This window comes from Stigmatopora argus, chromosome 6 (genome assembly GCF_051989625.1).
Source record: "Stigmatopora argus isolate UIUO_Sarg chromosome 6, RoL_Sarg_1.0, whole genome shotgun sequence".
In the NCBI taxonomy this organism is placed as follows: Eukaryota; Metazoa; Chordata; class Actinopteri; order Syngnathiformes; family Syngnathidae; genus Stigmatopora; species Stigmatopora argus.
This window is the reverse complement of record NC_135392.1, coordinates 18,501,162-18,523,080: the sequence shown is the minus strand read 5'-3', so window position 1 is coordinate 18,523,080 and position 21,919 is coordinate 18,501,162. Positions and strand designations below refer to the sequence as shown.

General features: G+C 40.2%; 1 protein-coding gene across 2 annotated transcripts in view; it reads left to right on the top strand.

Annotated features, from left to right (window-relative positions):
* kcnab2a (potassium voltage-gated channel subfamily A regulatory beta subunit 2a) overlaps window positions 1–21,919 on the top strand; it is a 124,463-nt gene that overhangs the window by 55,278 nt on the left and 47,266 nt on the right. The window contains exon 1 of one of the 2 annotated variants that reach the window (XM_077602490.1): window positions 6,623–7,382. The exons of the other annotated variant lie outside the window; for it this stretch is intronic. Within the exon in view, the coding sequence (XP_077458616.1) occupies window positions 7,171–7,382 (212 nt within the window). The 5' untranslated portion in view covers window positions 6,623–7,170. Of the gene's footprint in view, window positions 1–6,622; window positions 7,383–21,919 lie in introns of those variants that run through there. 2 annotated transcript variants of the gene reach the window in all.

Below are 21,919 nucleotides of genomic sequence, written 5' to 3'. Positions count from 1 at the left end.
TCACATTTAAAAACTTCTGCTGGTTGACATTTTGTGCTGATATTAATTGTCAATTACCCATATTAATTATTTAAACAAAAATGTACCAGTTTTTATTTAAACCAATAGTGTAGCACCAATAATGAAAAAAATAACTAAACTTAATGAAAAAATTGCATATGTCGAACACTGTGATCTACAGATCATCAACACAACTAATGCACTTGCAACATCTTGCTTGCATCTTGATGAGGTCATTAGGTGTCATCAGGTTACATGATTACAAATTCAAAGTTTATTCAAACAGAGGGCAGATAGCATTTCCACATTTTGATTATTGACAGATTAGAATAAACAATTAGGCTCATACTGCTACCTACTGTACAAGTGTGTACTTCTTATTCCTCCACCTTGAGTTCCCCTCATGCGCGTGGGTCATTGAGTACACTCACAAATAGTTGCCAACAATAATCAAAAATCCAAATTGGTTGGCATCAAATTCCATAATTGATTTTAATGTTTTGTTGTTGCAGCCTTAAACATTACACATCGTAAGAATGTTTTTTTTTTTTCAAATAAAAAAAAAATCACATTATAAACATAAAGTTAAACAAAATACTAGTATGTATTTGTTCATTGGTATTTTAGGAAGTAAAATGCCCATGACTAATAGAAAGGAAGGGGGCACCTACTGGTCTTGACTAGCATGCCTCCTCTCTATCAAAGCTTTGACTTTAAGTACAGCATTTGCAGTGTATGCAATATATGCCCGTGGACCAGCTCTAAAACACATTTAATTTGATCTCAAGCAAAATACAATTACACGGCAGGCCCGATTTGTTGACACATGCTTTAAAGGAGATTGTGTTACATTTATATCTAAAACCATAATATTTCACTGGATACAATGGATACAATGGAATATCGATGCAGTAATAAATACTAAATAATTGGCTTTCATTGTTTAGAATTATTTGCTGTGCCTATCTCTGGTTTCTAGACCTTTTAATAGCAAAGGTCAAAAGCTACGGTGAGTTTGACAAATCTCGCCCATATTCAACCTATATTTCTATATTTCATATCCTAGTGTTGTACTCAAGACTGTTTAATTTGAGAACAAGGGTTACTCTCGAGCATGCCTGAGAACACTTGGGCGTTGAGACCTTTTAGGTTTGGTCTGGACCAAACAGTGTGCCCTTGAGGCTTTTTCAGATCTGTCCTGTTTGGTCCACACCAAACCCCTTAAATCCATAGTTCGCACCTTTTGGTGGTGTGAATACAAACGAGCAAACTCTACCGTGGACCAAACAGCAGGTCCGAGACCTCGGTGGAGAGGTTGTCTTGCTTCACATCCAAGTGGACTGCGGTGCTTTGTGTGAAAGCAACTCCACCGTGGTTTGGACCAAAGCTGAAAACCCACGCACCTATTTGCACGAAACAAGCTACCATAGCTCGAGGCATTGTGGGAAATGTTGTTTTTAGTTATCACTACGTCAGCTAACCGAGTCATGGTTAGTTAAAGTTAAAGTTCTAATCTTAAAAAAAATCTAATCTAGACAATTGGACAATGAGGAGACAGAATGTTAATTCATTCATTTTCTGAACCGCTTTATCCTCACTAGGGTCCCAAAGGGTGCTGGAGCCTATTCTAGCTGAGGCGGGGGACACCCTTAATCGGTGGCCAGCCGATCGCAGTGCACGAGGAGATGGGCAACCATTCACTCTCACACTCATACCTTGGGGCAAATTAGAGTGTCCAATCAGCCTACAATGCATTTTTTGGGGGAATGTGGGTCCCCTTAGGAAACCCGCACAGGCCCGGGGAGAACCTCCACACACGTGGACGGACCTGGATTTGAATCCAGGACCCCAGAGCTGTGAGGTTGACATGCTAACCACTCAAATCGATGCGATGTGTTTGGCCCTGTGATTGGGTAGCTTACACAGGAAGCCCACAAGAGGTTGGGACCTTTTGCAGACTGAGGCTGAAGATGAAAATATGCCGAATCACTCATCCAAGCCGATCCGCACCGTCCCTCAGTAGTCTGGAGCTGATCATCAGGACCGGTAGCCTTCCTGGCCTGAATGGTTCCAAAAAATGTCCAGGACTAGCATAAAGAAACTAGTTAGGATAAGAGTTATGGAAGATGAATGAAAGAATTAATGTTGTTTGACCTATCCAGAGAAGTTGAATACGTTTCTATCGAATTAGACACCCTAGGGCCTGGTGAGTCCATTATTGACAGAATACCCAGACTGGTAGTTGAGACCCAAATGAGGACAATCATGTTTTCAACTTGTCAATTCCTGCAAGAAAAGAAACGGGATCATTTCATTTGTAAATGAGAGTACAGTGCTAAGGATAAAAATTGTGGGATATTTTAAGTAATTTTTTAGGTCCAAAGAAAGAATTATCAAATTGTCCATGTTTATTTTATTTTTGCTGAAGTTATTAACCTCGCAGATATTAGGAGGGTTTATCTGGCACTTCGGGATACATTAGAACATCCATCACACAATGCTGTCAGTCTTTCTGACTTTATGTCACTTTCAGTTAACCCACTGAGCCTGTCCTTTTACACACGCACACACATTTTGCCTACCCCAGAGATCCATCTTGCTGGGTTTCCTCAAATCCTGAGTAATGCTCTACAATTATCATGTGAGAAAGTATAACTTAAATCTTCAGATGGACAGCTGGCAGACGCTCACACATGAAAGGGTTTTAATCCAGAGTATGAGCTGCAGTAGTAATCACCTTCTGCTACACTTAACATCCTGCCCTAATACCTCTACTGAAGCTTTCTTACAAATCACACAGACACAAGATAAGCTCAGGGAGTTCGGTAATAAGTGAAGCAAGAGAAGTACATAATATAGAGGAACAAGTGGATAAAGGAAAAAATGTGTCATTCCTTTCATACATTTTGCCCGGCTGATGGTTAAGTGGTCTGAGCGACCCGATGCTGTTGTGGTTGGCGGGTTTGATTTTCGCTTCTGTGGGTTGTGTCAGGAATGGCATTCAGCGTAAAGCCTGTGCCATATCTATCATGTGGAAAGACGGTTTTGCTGTGCCAAATTGAGTGGAGACAAGCCAAAAAGTCATTCATTTCATCTTTGCATTTTCTATTGCTTTTGTCCTTATCAGGATGTGCTGAAGATATGATGTGTTTTGGACAGGAAACATGTTATACCCTGTACTGATCACTAGTCATTGGCTATGTATATACAGAATAATATTTAATGCCTTAACTCAAGTAATCGGATAACAAACATTTAAAGTGTTTCCCAATAATTTCATGAGATGTAAAACTAAGTGTTTGCCCTAGCAATAACATTTATTTGAACTGCACATCCATTAGGGTAAAGGTTTAACCTTCAAAACATAACTAAATGTGAAAACAAAATAAAATACCTTTTTTTTTTTTTCAAACTGTACAGAATTGAACTTTCCCTTCTCTCAGAGTAAATCCGTAAAACATTGAATTAAATTACCTGAGCACAAAAAATGAAACAACATATAAAATAAAGATTTACGTAAAACAAAATATTTTCTGAAAACTAAGGCAATGCCTTAAAGAACAACCATTTATTGATTTTTGATTTTTGATGTCTAATATGTCAAAAATAAATAAATAAATAAGAAAAAAAACTGACGGCTTGGCTGAGATTGGTGAAAAAGTGTCCTTTTTATGGGTTGGAATGAAAACCCACACCCACACCGGCCCTTTGTGGAATTATTTGCACACCCCTGCTCTAAGCCAATGCCAAACCAGCCCAAGGAATACCCATATGGGTCCCAACTCTATGTGTTTGCTGGGTCATTATGATGCCTTGGGTGCTCTTTGCAAAGGGCCTGCGCTGACTGTTGTAAAACTGATTCAAAGAGCCAGTTCCTATTTTTAGAGATAACACTGCGATAGTGCTCAAGGATGACTAGTCCTGACAATGCTCCCTCTGTGTTCAGAGTGCCTTCTAAACGACCCGTCAATTAAATGGGCATCCTTCTTTTTGCTTGCTGCTTGCATGGAAGGGGATGCGGGCTGGCATTAATCAGTGATTTACCTCCTCTTCTATACTGGACATGTTCTCCGGTGGTTCATTATGGTATGCATGATTGATTTGTCAAATTGCTGTCGTGAAAAAAAGGAAGCTGTATGCACAATGTAACAGAAGAAAACCCATAGTGTTCATTGTTAGTCATAGTTAATTTTACAGTTCTTATATTGGCTGTACACTGCTTTAACAAGGATTGAAATAAATACATTGCCGTATTTTCACGCCTGTATGGCGCATCGACTGAAAGGGTGCTGTCTCAGTAGAAATGTCAGTTTTTTGCCCTTAGAAAAGGCGCTTCGGCTCAATTGACCTGCGGCAATGGTCGTGCTTGCATAACACATACGCTATGCATGCTAACTTATATTTAAAAAAGACAACCGGAGTAAAATTGAGTTTAATTGTGTTTTATTGATGTAATGTGTATTCGTGGAAATATAAGTCAAAGCATTCCAACATCATTCCCTCACATAATTAAATGGTAATCATAATCTACAAGTTCGACCGTCTTCATAAAACAAGAACAAAGCCATGCTGCTTGTCTACTGGATGCGCAACAGGAAAGCCTAGATCACGAAAGCCCTCACAAAGGACTGATTCTTAAACTGTTCCATCCCGAACGTGTAGCTGTACCTCGCTGAAAGGGGGCTTCCATACTGGACTGCGCAGGACTTGAATTGAATGCCTTTATTGTAATTATAGTATAAGATGGCGCCGCTCAAACGGCAGCTGGTGGCAGTAGCTCCCTCCATTCTGACTTGTGTTTTTACAGTTTTTTAAAATCTTTTTTTAATTACAATTTAATATTTCTTAATACTTTACTTCGTACTTTATACTCTTTACTTAAATGTTTTTACAACTTTTTTGACTCCACCCAACTTGTGTGAGAGGGAGTCTTTGTTCTATTAGTTTAGTTTCTTTCAGCTAGTTCTGGACATTTTTTGGACCCATTTAGCCATGCCTTCGCTGTCCTACACACGAGATCAGCTGTTAGCGCTACGCAACAGAAAAAGCAACGTAGTTTTATCTGTTTATCTTTTCTCTATTTTGAAATAAATGACCGTATTGGCCGCATTGTCTTGCGTTATGGCGTTTCGTGCATGTCTTGTCTAATTTGTGTGCATATAAGGGGTGCGCTCCATTTAATTATCTTTTTTTTTGCGACAAATACGGTGTATATGCAGAAAATACGGTAATTCAAGGCATTCAAACATCTACAAATCCATCAAAGTCCTCATCTTCTGTATCCGACAAAGAGTTCGGCCAAGTAGGCCAGTTCGGCAACAATGCTGGGTTCCATCTACTTGTCAGGGTCAGAGTTGTTCTTGTGGAGTTTCGTAAAAGTGATTCCAGCTTTGACTTGTATGGAACTATGTTTGCCATCCAACATCCATCACTCCCAAGCCCTTCCCAACGCTTCTTCTCCCGGCTGTTCTTTTGTGTTCGATCCATGGCTTGAGTCCATCTTCCAAGCTTTCATACTGTCATTCACGTTAGGCCTTTCCTCTGTGTATGATATTGATTGTTAGGCAATTTTATGTCCACTTACAAATTAATATTTGAAGTTTCATGTTTGATGATACATTTCTGTGAATGGGAATGTTGAGCTATTTTGATGCATACATTTACAATGCAGAGGGATGTGTATTTTCATTTTGAAAAGTTCCCACTTTAGTTTTCAGGTTTTTATGAGTAACAGGGTTGAACAAAAGTTGCCATGATCTAAAATGGACATGGAAATGGAAGCGTACATTTAAAATATCGACATTATACATTTTTTTTTATGTTAGGATGAACAGACAACAGGATAGATAGAGCAAGTTGTTTTTCATCCACTGAGATTTGCACATATGTAAATAAAATATTGTTGCATTTTATTCAACAAAATGATTTGGAACTAGATATAGGTAAATGTTTATTTTTATATTGTACTATGTATTTTTGTGTATCTATTTATTTGGAAAGTGAACAAAATGAGGTTACACCCCTGGTTTAAGGTTTTACATAAATATTGAAAATGTGAAAAGCCCAAGAAAACAAATGGAATGGGATACAAATGAGATTAGATAATGCTTGTCCGTATAAATTTTTATTAAAGTTTTTTTTAAATTATTTTTATCTTGCCTGATTTTTTTTCCATCCAATATTTGTATTTTAAAGGACACTATCAAATTTGACATCTTGTCACGCAATGACCATGGTCCAACAGTGACTCACTTCTGTGTGTCACCCTCCTACTTTATTTATGCGTATATTGTTACTGATAAAGTTACATAATTAATATATTATGTGCAGTTCGACAGTCCCTGGTGACGGACCTGATGGGGCAGACCAGGGTGAACCTTTAGTTTGAACAGTACAAAATATAAGCCCACAGCAGAGTAACATTTGCACAAAAAATGTATACAAAAACACTGCTCCCTTTTTTACAGGAGCTCTTGTCAGCACAACAGATTGCAATGCCTTGCACTCTCATGCTGCCTTGACTCTTCCTCCTCGTAGCGCTCTTCATTTCCCTCCCACTGTATTCACTCCTCCCCCTCTCTCTTTCCTCTCCCATGCATTGCCTATGTGCACCGTCCCACAACACGCTCGGCACAAGGCAGCTATACGCAGGTTGAATCAAGGCGACAGTGAGGCAGGTGACAATGAGGTCAAACGGGATAATGAACTTCCAGCAGCCAGTCGGACTGTCAAGGTAGATTTGGCAGATGTGAGGACATTCCTGACTTTCCCACTTCTCCTTGTTTGGATCTTTACATTGCCATCCTTCAACTCCAGATCGGAGCTCTCTCTTGAAGGGAAACTGAAAGATTCTAAATCTACTCATCAGCTTCTCAAGAGCATCTGATTAAAAGACAAAAGAGGACTTATTAAGGAATTAAGGAAGCCTTCAACAGAAAAAAAAATGTTTTTATTTTTTTATTTTATCCATGCTTTCCATAGTTTTTTAGCTGGACTCTGGGTGCCTGTTTTGTGAGTGTGTCAGTGCATTTTTCAATTTGAAAGAGATTTCTACCAAAACAAGGCACGCCATACTTGCCTCAGGGACAAATCCACCTTTTAGAACCAAATACCTTCACAGACTACAGAAGTATTTAAAGACAACTTTTTATTGCTGGATAGTGATCTAAGATGCAGGTTTCACTTGTTTGCACGGACCACCGCGGCGGAGTGAGCCGCACCACAGAAGACCGGCTCAACCGACAAAATGCTAACAGTCCCGGCACTGGGACACGGAGCAAGTTCCGAGCCGTGGCCATGGTGGCTCGTAGTCTTGGCCAGCTCTCTGTTCAGAGTGTGCCGTCTTCAAGCGAACAAAGCATAAGGACCGGCATGAAGTATAGGTAGGGTATGCATGATAAGATATTCTGGTGGGATTCCAGAACTGTCTTTCCCATCTTGTATTTCAAAACTATAGCTGACAACAGTGTTAGGGGCAATGTTCCCTCTAAGCTGCGCGCGTGCGCAATCGCGCACTACTCTCGTGCTCTGTGCGCAAACAAACATATACAGCGCACAAAATAAAATCTAACCTGAATTGACAAAAATAAACAAATTACAATTTTTTTCTGCGCCATTTTTCAAAGCAACTCAGAGAGTGACAGCCTGTCACAGACAAACGACAAGAAACTGTAGTTTCAGATAAAACTATGACTAACACTGTCTAGCCAATGATATGATTAGCTTCACATCTCGTGTTTTCTTTCGCGGCATGAGTAAATGTTAATGACATTAATTGGCTGCATTATTTACACATTTTACCTGTATTGCAGGTTACTTAATAGCTAACGGTTCGTTCGAGCTGCTGCCAAGCCTTTATCATAAAAAAAGAAATCTGGTTCTTTTAAGATGGAATGGCTGACGGATTGTGTGCAAATAGAGGCACAAACAGTGAAATTGGGTGAGAAAGGTCTCCTCTGCAAAACATTCACCGAAGCTCAAGTTGTTAGCGAGTTTTCCGATGGAAAAATATTGCATATAGATGCAAGTTTAACTATCAAGTGACATTCAGCAGAAAAATCATTTGAATGAGAAGTGAGAAGGACAGACGTGAAAAATAGGGTATAATTTAAGTCAGATTTGTGGATATTCTAGTGACATATATTAACCAGTTTTATTCATAGATTTTAATCATTACATTTTATTATGACTAGATCATTTTTGGGTGGTAGACATGCACCTGCTTATGGCAGGTGTGATACTGGTGTGTGCCCATAGCGGGCAATGATGATGTTGCTCACACTGGTACTCAGTGCGCTCAGGGAGGTTGTCTTTCTGCTCAGACAAACAGAAAATTTGAGGGAACATTGGTTAGGGGTCACTTGAACATTCAGCAAAAAGTTCCATGTTATCATAACAAAATAATATCAACAGATTTCTCATATTACTGTTCATTTTTTGAGTGACAGAAGGTTGGTAAATTGTCACTTATGAGGTTTTGGAGTACATTTTCATAAACATTGCAAAAACCGAGAAAACATTTGTTCAACTCACTCAAACCTGTAAAGCTAACATGCAGGCAAGCAAACAAAATGCTTAAATTTGTCTGTAAATATTTCTAAAACTATGTCCACAACTAAAAGGCTACGTTTTATTTTTCAATGCATACACAAGACATTCGGTTTACCGCGGTCTTGACAGGACATTTTAAGTTATGGACGGCACGCAGGGAAAAAAATATATAACCTCACAAAGTTACATTCATTTATTGCTGTTTTGTTTTTATTTGGTTATTATGAAACTATTTTGTACCAGTTGCTTCAATACAAACCTTTTCCACAAAGATGATTTAAATCTGTACATATTACTATTTCTGAGAATGTGTGTGTGTGCATTAGTGTGTTTGAAAAAAAAAAAAAAAAATCGATCTTTCCACTTCCAATAAGGAATGTTGGCGGGCTTTATGGCCCGGGGGCAATTGTGCAAACATGGCTTTGTACCCGGCCAATTTTGTTTTGCATCAACCTCACAATGGAGACCCAGAGAGGACATAAGTAAAGGCACCATGAGAAACTGCCGCCGTGGCTGCTTTGAAAGTGGAGAGGCTTTGTCGCTACACCTGCCACCATTAATACACCCAATGGCTCTCAGTCATGGTAAAAAGAAAACACGGAATGTGTGAAGAAAAGGCGGCTCTGTCGTACTTAGTCGATGTTCATTTGGAAGCAGTTGTAGTAATTTTTCCTTCCCCAATATAACCCTCCTTTGCCTTGCTTGCCGATTTAACAACTTGATGGGTAAATGTTTGGTCATTGAACTTGGCGTACGAAGTAGATATTCGTACAACTGTCACTGGCATGGAGCGGTTCAAGGATCCTCAAGCCTACTTTACCATCTGGAAAACCGATTGATTTCGAGTGATTGATTCCAGTAATTATTAGAATTTCTCGCAGTACGTAACTGAACTCGGCATTACAAATAACCATTACATTGTTGAGTGCATGCGATTTGTGGAACCATAATACGGCGAGTGTTTAGTGCACTGTTTGTACATAAACTGGGGCGAACATTGTGAATGGGTTTTCAACCTTGTTTGATTCAAGAGACTTTGCTAACATGCACGGTCAACAGATCAGGGATTTGGTTAATTGTCAGAGAAGTCGAGCGCGTCCACACAACTCCGAAGACCCATCAGTGAATCTGTGTCCGTGAGATTGTTGTGTATTTGTATATGCGCCAGAAAAGTAGGACTTTCCCCAAGCTTCCATTTAAAGCATCTTGTGGTACAGTGTCACTGAGTTGAGCTGCTTCTTTTCAACGCCCACGAGATCTGCTGATACAGTGATAAAAAAAATGCGGCCTACTCACACGCCTCTCCACATTAGAAAAGACTGTTTACTTCTGAAAGAGGATTCTGATTGTGGCAGGCGCATTGCCGTCTTCTGGACAAAAGGCACGTCCCTCCTGGTTTGATTCATGCAACTGGTTCAGATCGGCTGCATTATTTAAATCTGGCGTTCCTGTGTCACCCATTCATGGGTTCCTTATGCAAATAGATTACCAAAACACGCGCAATAACAACCATGCCCAAGCAGGTGGGACCGGCGAAGCCGGGCCCTCTGCTTGTACAATGTAAGAACAGATTGGCGGTAGAATATAGCACAGGTCCCAACCACTGATCCGTGGACCAGTACCGTCTGTCAGAGAAACAAAAAAATAAGGTTTTAAATCTCATGTACACGAGACGAGGCACTCTCGACACTCAAGTATGGAGATCTTGAGCCACTGGTGCGCTGTAACCCAGAGTTGCCAAATCACAAAAGCTCCAAATCAATCACACCGTAAATATAACTGTTGGATCTAATCGATAAACATTCAATAACTTCGAATTAGAGGAAGCACACAGAGTCGGCCATGATGAGTTTTATCTAGCTTCAGCTGAAGGAGGGGGTCAGAGCAGCCAGCGGCAGGAGCGCGTCTATCCTCCAGCCTGACTAGTTTGAACTCCCTGAATCCCCCCAGCAGGTCGACTAGTTTTATTGACAAAGGTCATGTGACATAGGTACAAACAGAAGGCGGGACAGTGATCTAATCATGTTTTATACTATCACATGCAGATGATGCGCCCCCAACTCATAGGTGTCACGGACGGAAATTTCCGCTAGCCCATGCAAAATTCTATTCTAGTGACTACACTAAATAAACCTATTGACTAGTAAAAAGCATAAGAATACATTTCATACTCCACATTTCCCCCCTGTAGTTACTTTGAAAGAATTTTCTTCAAACACATCAATTCATATCCCTCCTATCCAGGTTCTAGAATACAAATATCATCAACAGTTACTTATCAAGGGGTATGGAAAATAATAAAATCACTTGTCAAGGCAAAGGCGAAAAACTCGAGGTATTTGGCGTCATTCGAGAAAATTCCTCTGCGTCCCTCTTAATGAGCGAACACAATTTTTAAGTCAAGACAAGTACAATTACCCGGACGACTCGACAAACTGAGGCTCGTCACACTTTGAAAGCGCAACAATCTCCAGTATGGTTTGCCATGCGGTGATACTGTATGTCACTGTAAGCTACCAGCGTGTGCTGGATAGTGTTTCAAATCATAACTTTGATACAGGGGATTACACACATAGAAAAAAAAATACAGAACAGTAACAAAATCGTAAGTGAGGGAGTTGCAAATTTAAACAGAATTGACTGGTTTCCTCTGGGATGAAGGTGCAGCAGTGTTCTCCCATCATGGCACACACACCTCCATCCTCCGTCCCGCAACATCCCTAAGGGCTTTGACAGTTTGGTTAATGAGCACTCATGTAACAGTTCAATGTCTTTACACGAAGCATAACTTTATCCACCCCAAGTTGGGAAAGTAGCAACCGTATGCTTTTCTGGGGGGCGGACCACAACTTATGGTCACCAGGAACATCACTACCCCAGATTGCATCAGGAGTTTGAATTGCACGGATTTTGCACTGATTTTGATCTCTTATCTCTTACTGTTATGTTCACTCCCCTTAAAAGGAATGCATCTCATCTGCACCACTGCAGATTTAAGTGTGGCGTCTAGACCCAGTGAATTCAGGATGTCAGGATCACACATCTTCTCCATAGTAGTTCTCCAGATTGTTCTTTCATCTTGCTGTTGAGGGATCGAAGGCCCTCCAGGGCCTTGGTTAAACTCCCGTCAGCTGCTGTGTTGTTAGGGATGAACGTGCAGCATTGGTCGCCAAAGATGGAGCACACGCCACCTTTCTCTGCCAGGAGCATGTCAATAGCAATTCTGTTCTGGAACGCCATCAGGAGGTCACCGACAACTGTTCATGGATGGCTGCAAACCCTTCCTCCGTCCTGTTCTGGAGTCGTGCAATTTGGTCAGCGAGCTTATACTCATCTGGTACACCGCAGGGAACCCCGATGTTGTTGATGTAGATTGGGTCCCCGTCCAAGAGCGGACCGCTTGGCTCTGCCTTTCCCGTGATGAGGCAGGACGTTTCCTGCACTTGTTTTCCAACTCGAGTCTCTGTGGGCGGGGCGTTCAGATACGCCCAGGCTGTCACTGACAGTCCAGTCACTGTGATGTGGATGGCAACAGCTTTCACTGTGGCTTCTGTATAGAGGTGCAAAGTCTATGGGAGGTCAGGGTTAAGTGAGGGGTGCTCGTGGCTGGTGAGTAGACGTCAGATGAGTTTCTTCACGGACAAGGGTTTTGACACCGTCCGACTTAGTCCACTCAGAGTCACCTGTCTCGAACTCTTGACCTGAATCGACTTTGACTTTTCAGCGATCTTTGCTGCTGTGGAGGTTGGTGAGTTGGGCCACGAATGGGTCTTCCCATCGTGGAGAGAACCAGGACTTCACTTTTATGACTCGGATCAGAATCCAGTCACCTGGCTACACCACCTCCTGCAAGATAGACAAAAGATCACGGCAGCTTATATGTTCTTTGGATAAGTTTCTCTCCTTCATCTTCCCATAAAGGAAGTTGGAATGGTCTTCCAATAACTATCTCAAAAGGTGTTAATCTCAAGCTAGTTCTACCAGTTGTTTTGACATGTTTTGCACTATGCTGTTTGAAAAATGAGCTCCATTGTTACTCCAGATGATTCTGGAGATCCCATGTTCTTTACAGATCAATAAAATAACAAATTAAACAGTTCCTACAAAAATTTTAAAATAGGTATTTATACCTCTTCACCATACCTCCCCCCTGTTGAGACATTTATGGCTCAATTATGGAATACATTTTTGGTAGGCACGGTAGGCCTTTAGCTTTGTACAGTTCGTCTGCACTGTTCTTGAGATCGGCTCAGTTTTGTTGTTGTGTATGCTGCTGTGTTCTGTCGTTGTCTTTAACACGTGCTTAACATTCATCATTATGTTTATGAAAATTTAAATACCTTATCAGTCAAAATTAAACATGCTAGCTGATATTCTATTTTGAACACTGCTTCCTTGTTAAGATCAAAACCCATATTTGTTTTTTCCTCTTTCCTACAATTACACAAATTAACTAATCATACTAAGAATAGGAAAAATACAAAAAGCAAACCAGGCTGCTTTCTCCTCAGGAAAACAGCTTTCCCGTTCTCTGTAACAGTTTAGATTCACATCAATTAATATTCAGAAACAAAATGCACACATTTATAATTCTAAATAGAATTGAACCCAGTAAAATGTAACCACCCCTTGTTTGTCAGGGTCAATATTTTTAGCATAATTGTATCCTTTAGAGCAATTAAAGCCCATTACTTTTAAAATGCATACTAATCAAGTCCCAATTCATCTAACAATGTGTATTGCGTTGCATATTAACCTCAGTGTTTTTTAATTCAAAATATCCCAGACTAGTAGTCTTATCAAATGTAACATTCCATTGTCTTCGGAGTTTGCCAATCATCTCCTATGAATCTTTCTTAATCAATATTTTTCAATAGTCAGGCATAAAATTAAAATCTAGTAACATTTCTATCCATTGTAGTTTATTTTCTCTCTAATTGTTTACTTTAAAAATCTGTAAGAAGATCTAGTCTCAATTGTTTACTTTAACTATCTGTAAGAAGGTTTGGTCTCAATTGAAACGCTATCACTTTTTTTTATGGAGACAATAAAACCAATATAAAAAGTTCCTCATGGCTTACAGCATTGCTCCCCGAGCAATAATCTTTCCAATCAATATTTGAGTGCTTGCCATTTCGTCTGATTACGTCAAAAAGTTTATCTTACCTGTCTCCTCTAATTCGTTTCAACTGAGAGAACCTTCATACAGTGCACAAAATGGATCCCGCTATTTTCATGTCTGCTGGTTGGTCAGGAACGCGTGTGTTGAGCACCCAGGCTCCCGGGACCGCCGTTGGTCCAGTCTGTTTTCTGTTAGAAAGCACAGTCTCCTCCTGCTAACCCAAATTCAGCGTGTTCCTTTAAAGTTTTTTCTTTTATGCAGATAGCCAGATTAGCCTCATCCTCTAGTTCCAATCGTGTAGTGAATAATGGCGTTTGGTATGGTCTACTAAATAGGATGTCCATATTTTGTTGTCCGGTTGACCTCGTTATGTAGGCGCAATGATTTCATAACGAAATATGGAACCTTTTTTCAATTCAGTCAATTATTCTGTTAACACAATTTGGATGCCATTATCACAATAAATCAATAGTACTTTGGAATTTCGTATCAAGCACTGTCTGTTTTTTCCCAGTGCTCCCAAATTTCGCATAGCAGATTTGTTTCTCCACTTCAAATTTCACATTTGGAGTACTGCTGCTTTTTCATTAAAAATTTCCTTGGACGAAATATTTTTCCATAATTTGGCGTTGCCATCCGTGAAACGGCTTATTGGCAAATTCCGAAATCGATTCCAATTTGCTAAATCATTTTCCACCTTGATACCTAATTGATTATATCTTGATGGTCGGCCAATTAGAAACACAAAAAGACAAACAAACAATCATTCACGCTTACTCATTTTCAGAAATCAGTGGTCTGCAATTTTTCATTACTGGTGAAGAGCGCCATCCCACGTCTGGGCTTTTTGGCAGCTTACCTCCATTTTGCTGTCTTATCAGCCTAATCATTCTCAAAAGAAATAGGTTAACGTCATTTGGTTGACATCAACTGTTTGATGCTAATGCAATTCGTATATCATTAATATTCTAATAGTCATTAAAATGAACCACGCCAAAACATATTTCACTTGTTCCGGGCAAAACAAGGAATGCTTTTTGTGCACTTAAAAACATTCCATGCCTCTTCCGTCCCAGGGAAATCATGCCTATCCTAAATCAATTATTTTATCCAAATTTACCTAATAATTTGGATAAATGCCATTTCTGCGTTGTTTTCATGTTTGATATCATTAATAATTTGGATGATTCTTAATACTTAAGTCTAAATCGCAAATCACTCTCATTTTTCTAAAACCCAATAGTTAAAGCTCTGGCTGAATTCCTATCCGCTCTAAGAAGGCGGTTTTATTTAAAATAAGAGCCATTTTCTGTGCTCACTGTTACCTCAATTAAAATTTAGGGAAAATAACCTTTCACTAAGCATTTCCTAATATAAACTTCAGTGTTTAATAAAGGACCCATAATTTGTCACTAATATATTACAACACTGTCATCTCTCTGTCTCTCTCTCTTTCCCTCCCCCTCCCTGTGGAGACAATCGGACTCAAGTGATTTAGGTTCAAACCTGCAGTGGCGTTTGCGTGCTGTGGTTCCTCTCTCTCTTTGTGCAGGGGGAGGGGGCCTTGGGCTGGGCTGGTGTGGGCTCTCTCCTGGGTCCAGGTGTGAAATGGGCAGTAAGAGCTATGGGCGAGCCCCCCCCCCCCCCTCTTTTTGTTTGCACCGGGTGTGCTTGGCTTGTCGGGTGAGGGGTGTCCGCTTCTGTGAAGGGGGCCTGGCCGTAAAGTGGGCTTCTTGCCTGGCTCCACATTATTCGGCCATTTTCGTCCTTTGTTCTGTCTTACATGTGCTCATTCCCCCTTCTCTCTCCCTTTGTAGCTCATCTTGCCAAAGGCCGTACCTCTTGAGCTCATGTTCAATGATCTTCATAGGGAGGGCCCCAATTTTGAAATGTGTGACTATTACCTGAACTTGTGAAAAACATATAATTCTTGTTCTCCATGAAGATAGAAAGTTTCTTGAGGAAAGACAACCACCTAAAGCAGCTCCTCATCCTTTCTGTCCAGAATCTTCACAAGCATGTTAACCATGTTTTAGTTTCATTCTTCAATGATCAGGAAAATCTCTCAGCATGAATTCCACATCTTCTTACTTCACGTCCCTTTGTTTGAACGTTTTTTTTTAAAACAATGGTCACATGTTACGCTATTAATACATTTAAGGCGATATTTTACGGCGATTCTTTAGGGACGTTGCATCTAATTTATTATCTCTTTAATACTTATCTTTTATTATCCTATTTATCCGTCTACGTCGTCTTTTTAACCGTTATTCTCTTCAATCCTCTCGATTCATGAGCGCATACCAAGCGCGTACCAAGCGCGACATAAAGCGCGTCACGGCCTACTTCCGGTTCTTAACAAACGCTTCTGGTTTATATAATAGTAGTACTATACTTTTTAATCGAGCGCTTTCTTACTCATCGGGTGCAGTATTTTTGGAAGCTTTATTTTTGACAATCTCCAGAAATCCTTTTAACAAAGGGGACTCTAACCCCCACCTTAGGGGGACTTTTAACCCCCACCCTAGGTTAAGCCGCGTCACCAGCCCACCTCTTGGATCGACATTTAGTTGGCCAGACCGACTAAATGTACGTCCGTTGCATACCTTACGTATCTATTTTCCTTTTTTCTGACATACGTACTTCTCAACAGTATGCACAATTTATCCCCTATTTATGAGGCGTTTTTCTCGACTATTCCACGAATGAAAAACGGGATTCCCACCAGCCTTGTCCTAAATATTAATTTTAAACAGCCCCTTACCGTCTCTTGTGCCTCCTCTTTTCCGATGGGGGTTCGTTCTTCAAACGGGCCGCGATCGACCGAAATGCCTCTCTCTTTCAAAGTAAGAGTAGCTGACGTCAGTAATTCTTGGCCTTCAGTCCACCGCGGTCCGAAAATTCAGAAATGAATCTCCCGGGTTTCTAAGGCACCAGAAAATGTTGGATCTAATCGATAAACATTCAATAACTTCGAATTAGAGGAAGCACACAGAGTCGGCCATGATGAGTTTTATCTAGCTTCAGCTGAAGGAGGGGGTCAGAGCAGCCAGCGGCAGGAGCGCGTCTATCCTCCAGCCTGACTAGTTTGAACTCCCTGAATCCCCCCAGCAGGTCGACTAGTTTTATTGACAAAGGTCATGTGACATAGGTACAAACAGAAGGCGGGACAGTGATCTAATCATGTTTTATACTATCACATGCAGATGATGCGCCCCCAACTCATAGGTGTCACGGACGGAAATTTCCGCTAGCCCATGCAAAATTCTATTCTAGTGACTACACTAAATAAACCTATTGACTAGTAAAAAGCATAAGAATACATTTCATACTCCACAATAACCCACTCAGTAAGCCAGGAATTTCGCCCAATCTTAAACACTGCTCTGCATCACTCACTTAACGGCTTTGCACTGTTAGGATTCCAAAGTTTATTTTCCTTTTGACACTGCTCCTTTCTTGCTTTTTTCATTTTTTAATACGATTCGGGTCACCTTGGATATCACAGTCTCGCAAACAATAACTTCAATTGCAATGCGGCAAATGATATTGACTGAACATAAAGATATAAATGAACACTGAAAATCAAGTACACAAAGGGGTTGCATGTAAAGACAAGAAAAACAAATCAATTTTTCCATCATTAGTGCGGCGGCACACTGACTATGCCGTGTTTCCAGAATCTGACTACTCCCGAATCACTCAGCTGGTCCTCCTCCAGGTCCGAGTCGCCGCACAGAAACCTATTCATTGTGTATTTCAGTCGAGCCGTTACACAAATGCGTTTTTTTGTCCAAGCTTATGGTTGCTTGAAAAGAGGCTCTCATACCATGTTTTCGCCAAAACTACTACAGACATTTCAATTTTGCCCTCCTACTTGAAAAAAAACAAAAAAAAAAAACCTTGATAATAATTATTAATACATGCTATTGTGCTTGGTTGGGACTTGTTTGTTTTGTCATCATGTCGTGTTCCCCGCCACAGTCTTCAGCCGTCAAACTTGTTTTTTGTTTCGATTTGATTGTTTTGTAGTACACTTCATGAATATTAATTACACATTTCTGTCTGCACATCTTGCATCACCTGTTTTAATTGATTGATTAATTTATTTGATAAGGGACAGAACATATTTATATTCATGTTCATGAACATATGTAAATATGTAAGATTGTAGCCGCCGGCTAATTTCCATCTTTAGTCCCTTGTGTAGGTACAAGATAAACAATAACACACTAGACACATACACATAGCACAATTTTAGACAGCGTTGTGATCGCAATTTGGCTCGTAAAACAGCCAGGCTTCAAGACTTTTTAATGTTTTAAACTGCAAATTTACATCTTTAGTATAATATATAAAATGGTGAATGAAATCAGCACATAATAGAATAATTAATTAAGTACATGGCTTATATAATGGTTGGGGCATGCCAGAAAGCAACCCATGATGACATCCACCTCTCATGAAAACACAGTTGTTATTTTAAACCCATGTTACACAAATCCTGGGTAAAATCCAGACCAACAGACTTTCTGCCCATAACTCGGAGATTCAGCACTCAATTGTTTTCAGGTTGTGTCCATGTGTTCGACAGTTATCTTCAACCTTATTTTGTGTTTAGAAGCAAATCAGCTTAATGAGTCAATAGTCTCTGATTGAAAATTATTTGAATCCAAATATTGCACCTTTGTTAAATGCTGCCAGCATATAGTGTTAGGCATCGCTAAATGGAAAAAAGCTATAATTACCCCCCACTAGTTGCCAGTTATACAACCTAATGTAGTCACCAATTGGCATAAGATGATAGGTTTGCATTCAAACTAATGCTCCCGATTTCATATGAAGTACATTTTACTACTGTGACTACAAGTACATTTTTTTGTGATTTTTGTTTGTTGAAAAGCTGTTAGATTTTTGTAATATCTTGATCTTGACTTGACAAAATAAATGTTTGGAAACACTGAATTGTATTTTCATGTGCAAGAGTACCTCATGATGTTACTGGTGGGTCTATATACCACAGTACTTCGTAATACAGTAATCTGTATTTTGTTAATTGTCTAACTGAACTACTGTATGACATTTGCTATAGAAAATACTTCTTAATGTGTGGACAATATGCTGCAAATTTTCGTTGGAGCAAAAATATTGTCTAATTGGCTCTTAGTCATCCTCACAATCCCTGATGAAGACTTATCTCTCCCTTGCATCTAATGTGCTCAGGGCAGAGATGCCATGTTGGTGAAATCTAATTATTCAAGCTAATGATATTGAATAAGTAGAATTGCGTCAGCCCTCAGGGTGTTGTCCGCTCTTTGTGCTCTTTTGCTTCTGTGCTGTAGTCCAAAATACACATTGAGCTGCGAGCTCGAAGTGAATGCGACACAGCCTTGTGTAGGCAGCTCAAGGTTGCATGCACGTCGTGGGTGCAGAGCAATGTTCATAAGAATGAAAGAAAAAGGATGGAGACAGTGAAAGGTTAGCGTAGGCACTAGGCACGATGCTAAAGAGCCATCTCTTGTCTTTACTTTATGTCATTTTATGTTATAAGGAGTTGCCATTAACTCGGCTGTCCTGTCCTTGTTCATCGGCTATCACATTTGCAGTTCGGCCATTGTGTTTTTGTTGTCATTTTTTAGGGTTGTTTGCCTTTAAAAAAAAAAAAAACATTCACTATTTTTTGCACACTTAAAAGCCATGTCCACCAATATGTATGCTTTGGAGCCTGGCCTAGGAATTCATTGGAACCCTTTTTTTGTTTATTCTAGTTTTTAAATTTTTGCAGAAAATTTCACAAAATTTACTTTTTTTTTTTCAGACCAAGAGGTAGTTATAACAGGCCTGGTTAGCTCAGCCGGTAAAGTATGAAACTCTTAATCTCAGGGTAATACCAACAGTTAAAAAAATGTCTTCCTTTTTTTCAATGAAAAGTTCACCCCAAAAATTTATTACACCAGTACTGTATTTATTTTTATATGTACAGTATTTTCTCGCATATACGCCATATTTGTAACTAAAAAAAATGATGACTGAATCAAGAGTACAGCTTATACGCGCACAAATTAGACTTGAGATGCACAAAACTGCAAGTTGAGAAAGAAAAAAAGGCCATAACGCAAGACAATGCGAGCGATACGGTCATTTATTTCCGGTCATTTATTTCAAAATACATCTTCCCGTAACTAAACCTCACTGTGTGGAGTTTGCATGTTCTCTGAGTACTCTGGTTTCCTCACACATCCCAAAAACATGCAGGGTAGGCTCGTTGAGCACTCCAAATTGCCTCTAGGTATGAGCGTGAATGGTTGTCTGTCTCCTGGTGCCCTGCGATTGGCTGGCAATATAAATTGTGTGTGGCTAATTCACATAGTTACGCAAATCAAGTTCTTAGTGAATCATAAGTACAGCACTGACAGTATTGTGTGCTGTTAAAAAGAAAGAATCTAAAAACATGCCTTTAATAACTCAACAGTAAGAAAAAAGTGAAGGTGACAACTATCTATTATTAACTTTTGTTGTTGAGAATGGCAGCTCTCACAAAGGCTGCATGGTGGTGACAACAAGCTTGAGGGTGTGAGATTTGGGCCATGGCGAGTGTGGATGAATGCTGGGACATTTTTGTTCTCATCATCCAAGCTTTCCGGTTGCACTCCCATTGTTTCACGCAGAGGACATGCTGATGTAACTATGCCATGAATTCTACATCCACAGTGTTTATTTCAAGCTTCCACTTCGGTGCCATTGTAAAATGGTCACAACAAAATCAAAATTTGTTTGATCTGGGCATGGGAAGTGACAAGGCTATCTGCAAAAAGGGTTTACATAGAGTGCTGTGATAAGTAATTTCCTACCTTTATTCTTATTTTTATGCACAGATTCCTTCTTGTGGGCATAAACGCGGGGTGAAACATTTCTCACATTTTAAAGGCGCTGTAAAGTCATTCCGGTGATTTTTTTTTAAATACATGAAATATGTGTTGAAAACATTGGCACAAGTGGAGAATAAGTCAGTGCTGAATCACTGACTTGGAGGCAGAAACCTTTTGGGTCTGATTTTTTTAAAGTTCTGATTTAGGTTAAAAAAAATGTGTAACTTGAAGCCCAGTATTGTCGCTGTAGATTTATGCCACTATGCCATTGAAATGTACATTCCCTGGTTACCACCAGGCACAGAGCAACATATAGTGCATTATTCCAACTGCTATAATGTAACACATGATGGCTATGAATTTACACTCCATAAACACTTGTAATTTTACTATATATTTAACAGCTGGCCCAGTGGTTGATCGGTTTGCATGTCACCCTCACAGTTCTAGGGTCTTGGGTTCGAATCCAGGTCGGTCCACCTGTGGATTTTGCATGTTTTCCCAGGGCCTGAGTGAGTTTCCTATGGGTACTCTGCTTTCCTCCCACATTCCAAAATCATACTAGTAGGCTGGTTGGACATTCTAAATTGCTCCTAGGTATGACTGTTAGTGTGAACGGCTGTCCGTCTCCTCGTGCCCTGTGATTGGCTGACCACCAATTCAGGGTGTCCCTCGCCTCTTGCCTGAAGTCAGCTGGGATAGGCTCCAGCACCCCCACGTCCCGAATTTTTGTTATCATTTGTTTTATTGCCACCCGATGATGCAATTGTTCTTCCGCCTGATTTGGGTGCAGACAGTGTGGGCTCGATTTCCACTCGGTGGTGTTGTGAGCATGAGTGGCTATCAGTTTCATTGTGTGTCCTGCGATTGGCTGGCCACTGATTCGGGGTGTTTCCTGCCTGATGCCTGTGGTTGGCTGGATAAGTTCCAGCACGCCCCGCGACCCTTAGGCGGTGCAAATGATCAATGAATGAATCATTGACTTGATGTTTATGAAAACATAACAAACCAAAAATTCAGTTTGAAAATTTAGATAAACTAATTTAACTCAGGGAGCTGTCACGTGGTCTAGAGGTTCACTCGCCTGGCTTCAGTGCGGGCTGGCGCGGGCTCGATTCCCACTGGTGGCGGTATGATTGTGAGGGTTTATGGTCGTTTGTCTCTATGTGCCCGACGGCTGACTGGCGACCAGTCTAGGGTGTAGTCTGCCTTTTGCCCAAGGTCAGCTGGGTTAGGCTCCAACAACCCCGCAATCCTTTCAAGGATGTGCGGTATGGAAGATGAATGCATGAATAATTTAACTCACCATATTTCAATAGAAAATCAATTTCTTTCATTCCACAAGAGGACTTCAATGTCTGGTTGTTTCAGTACAAAA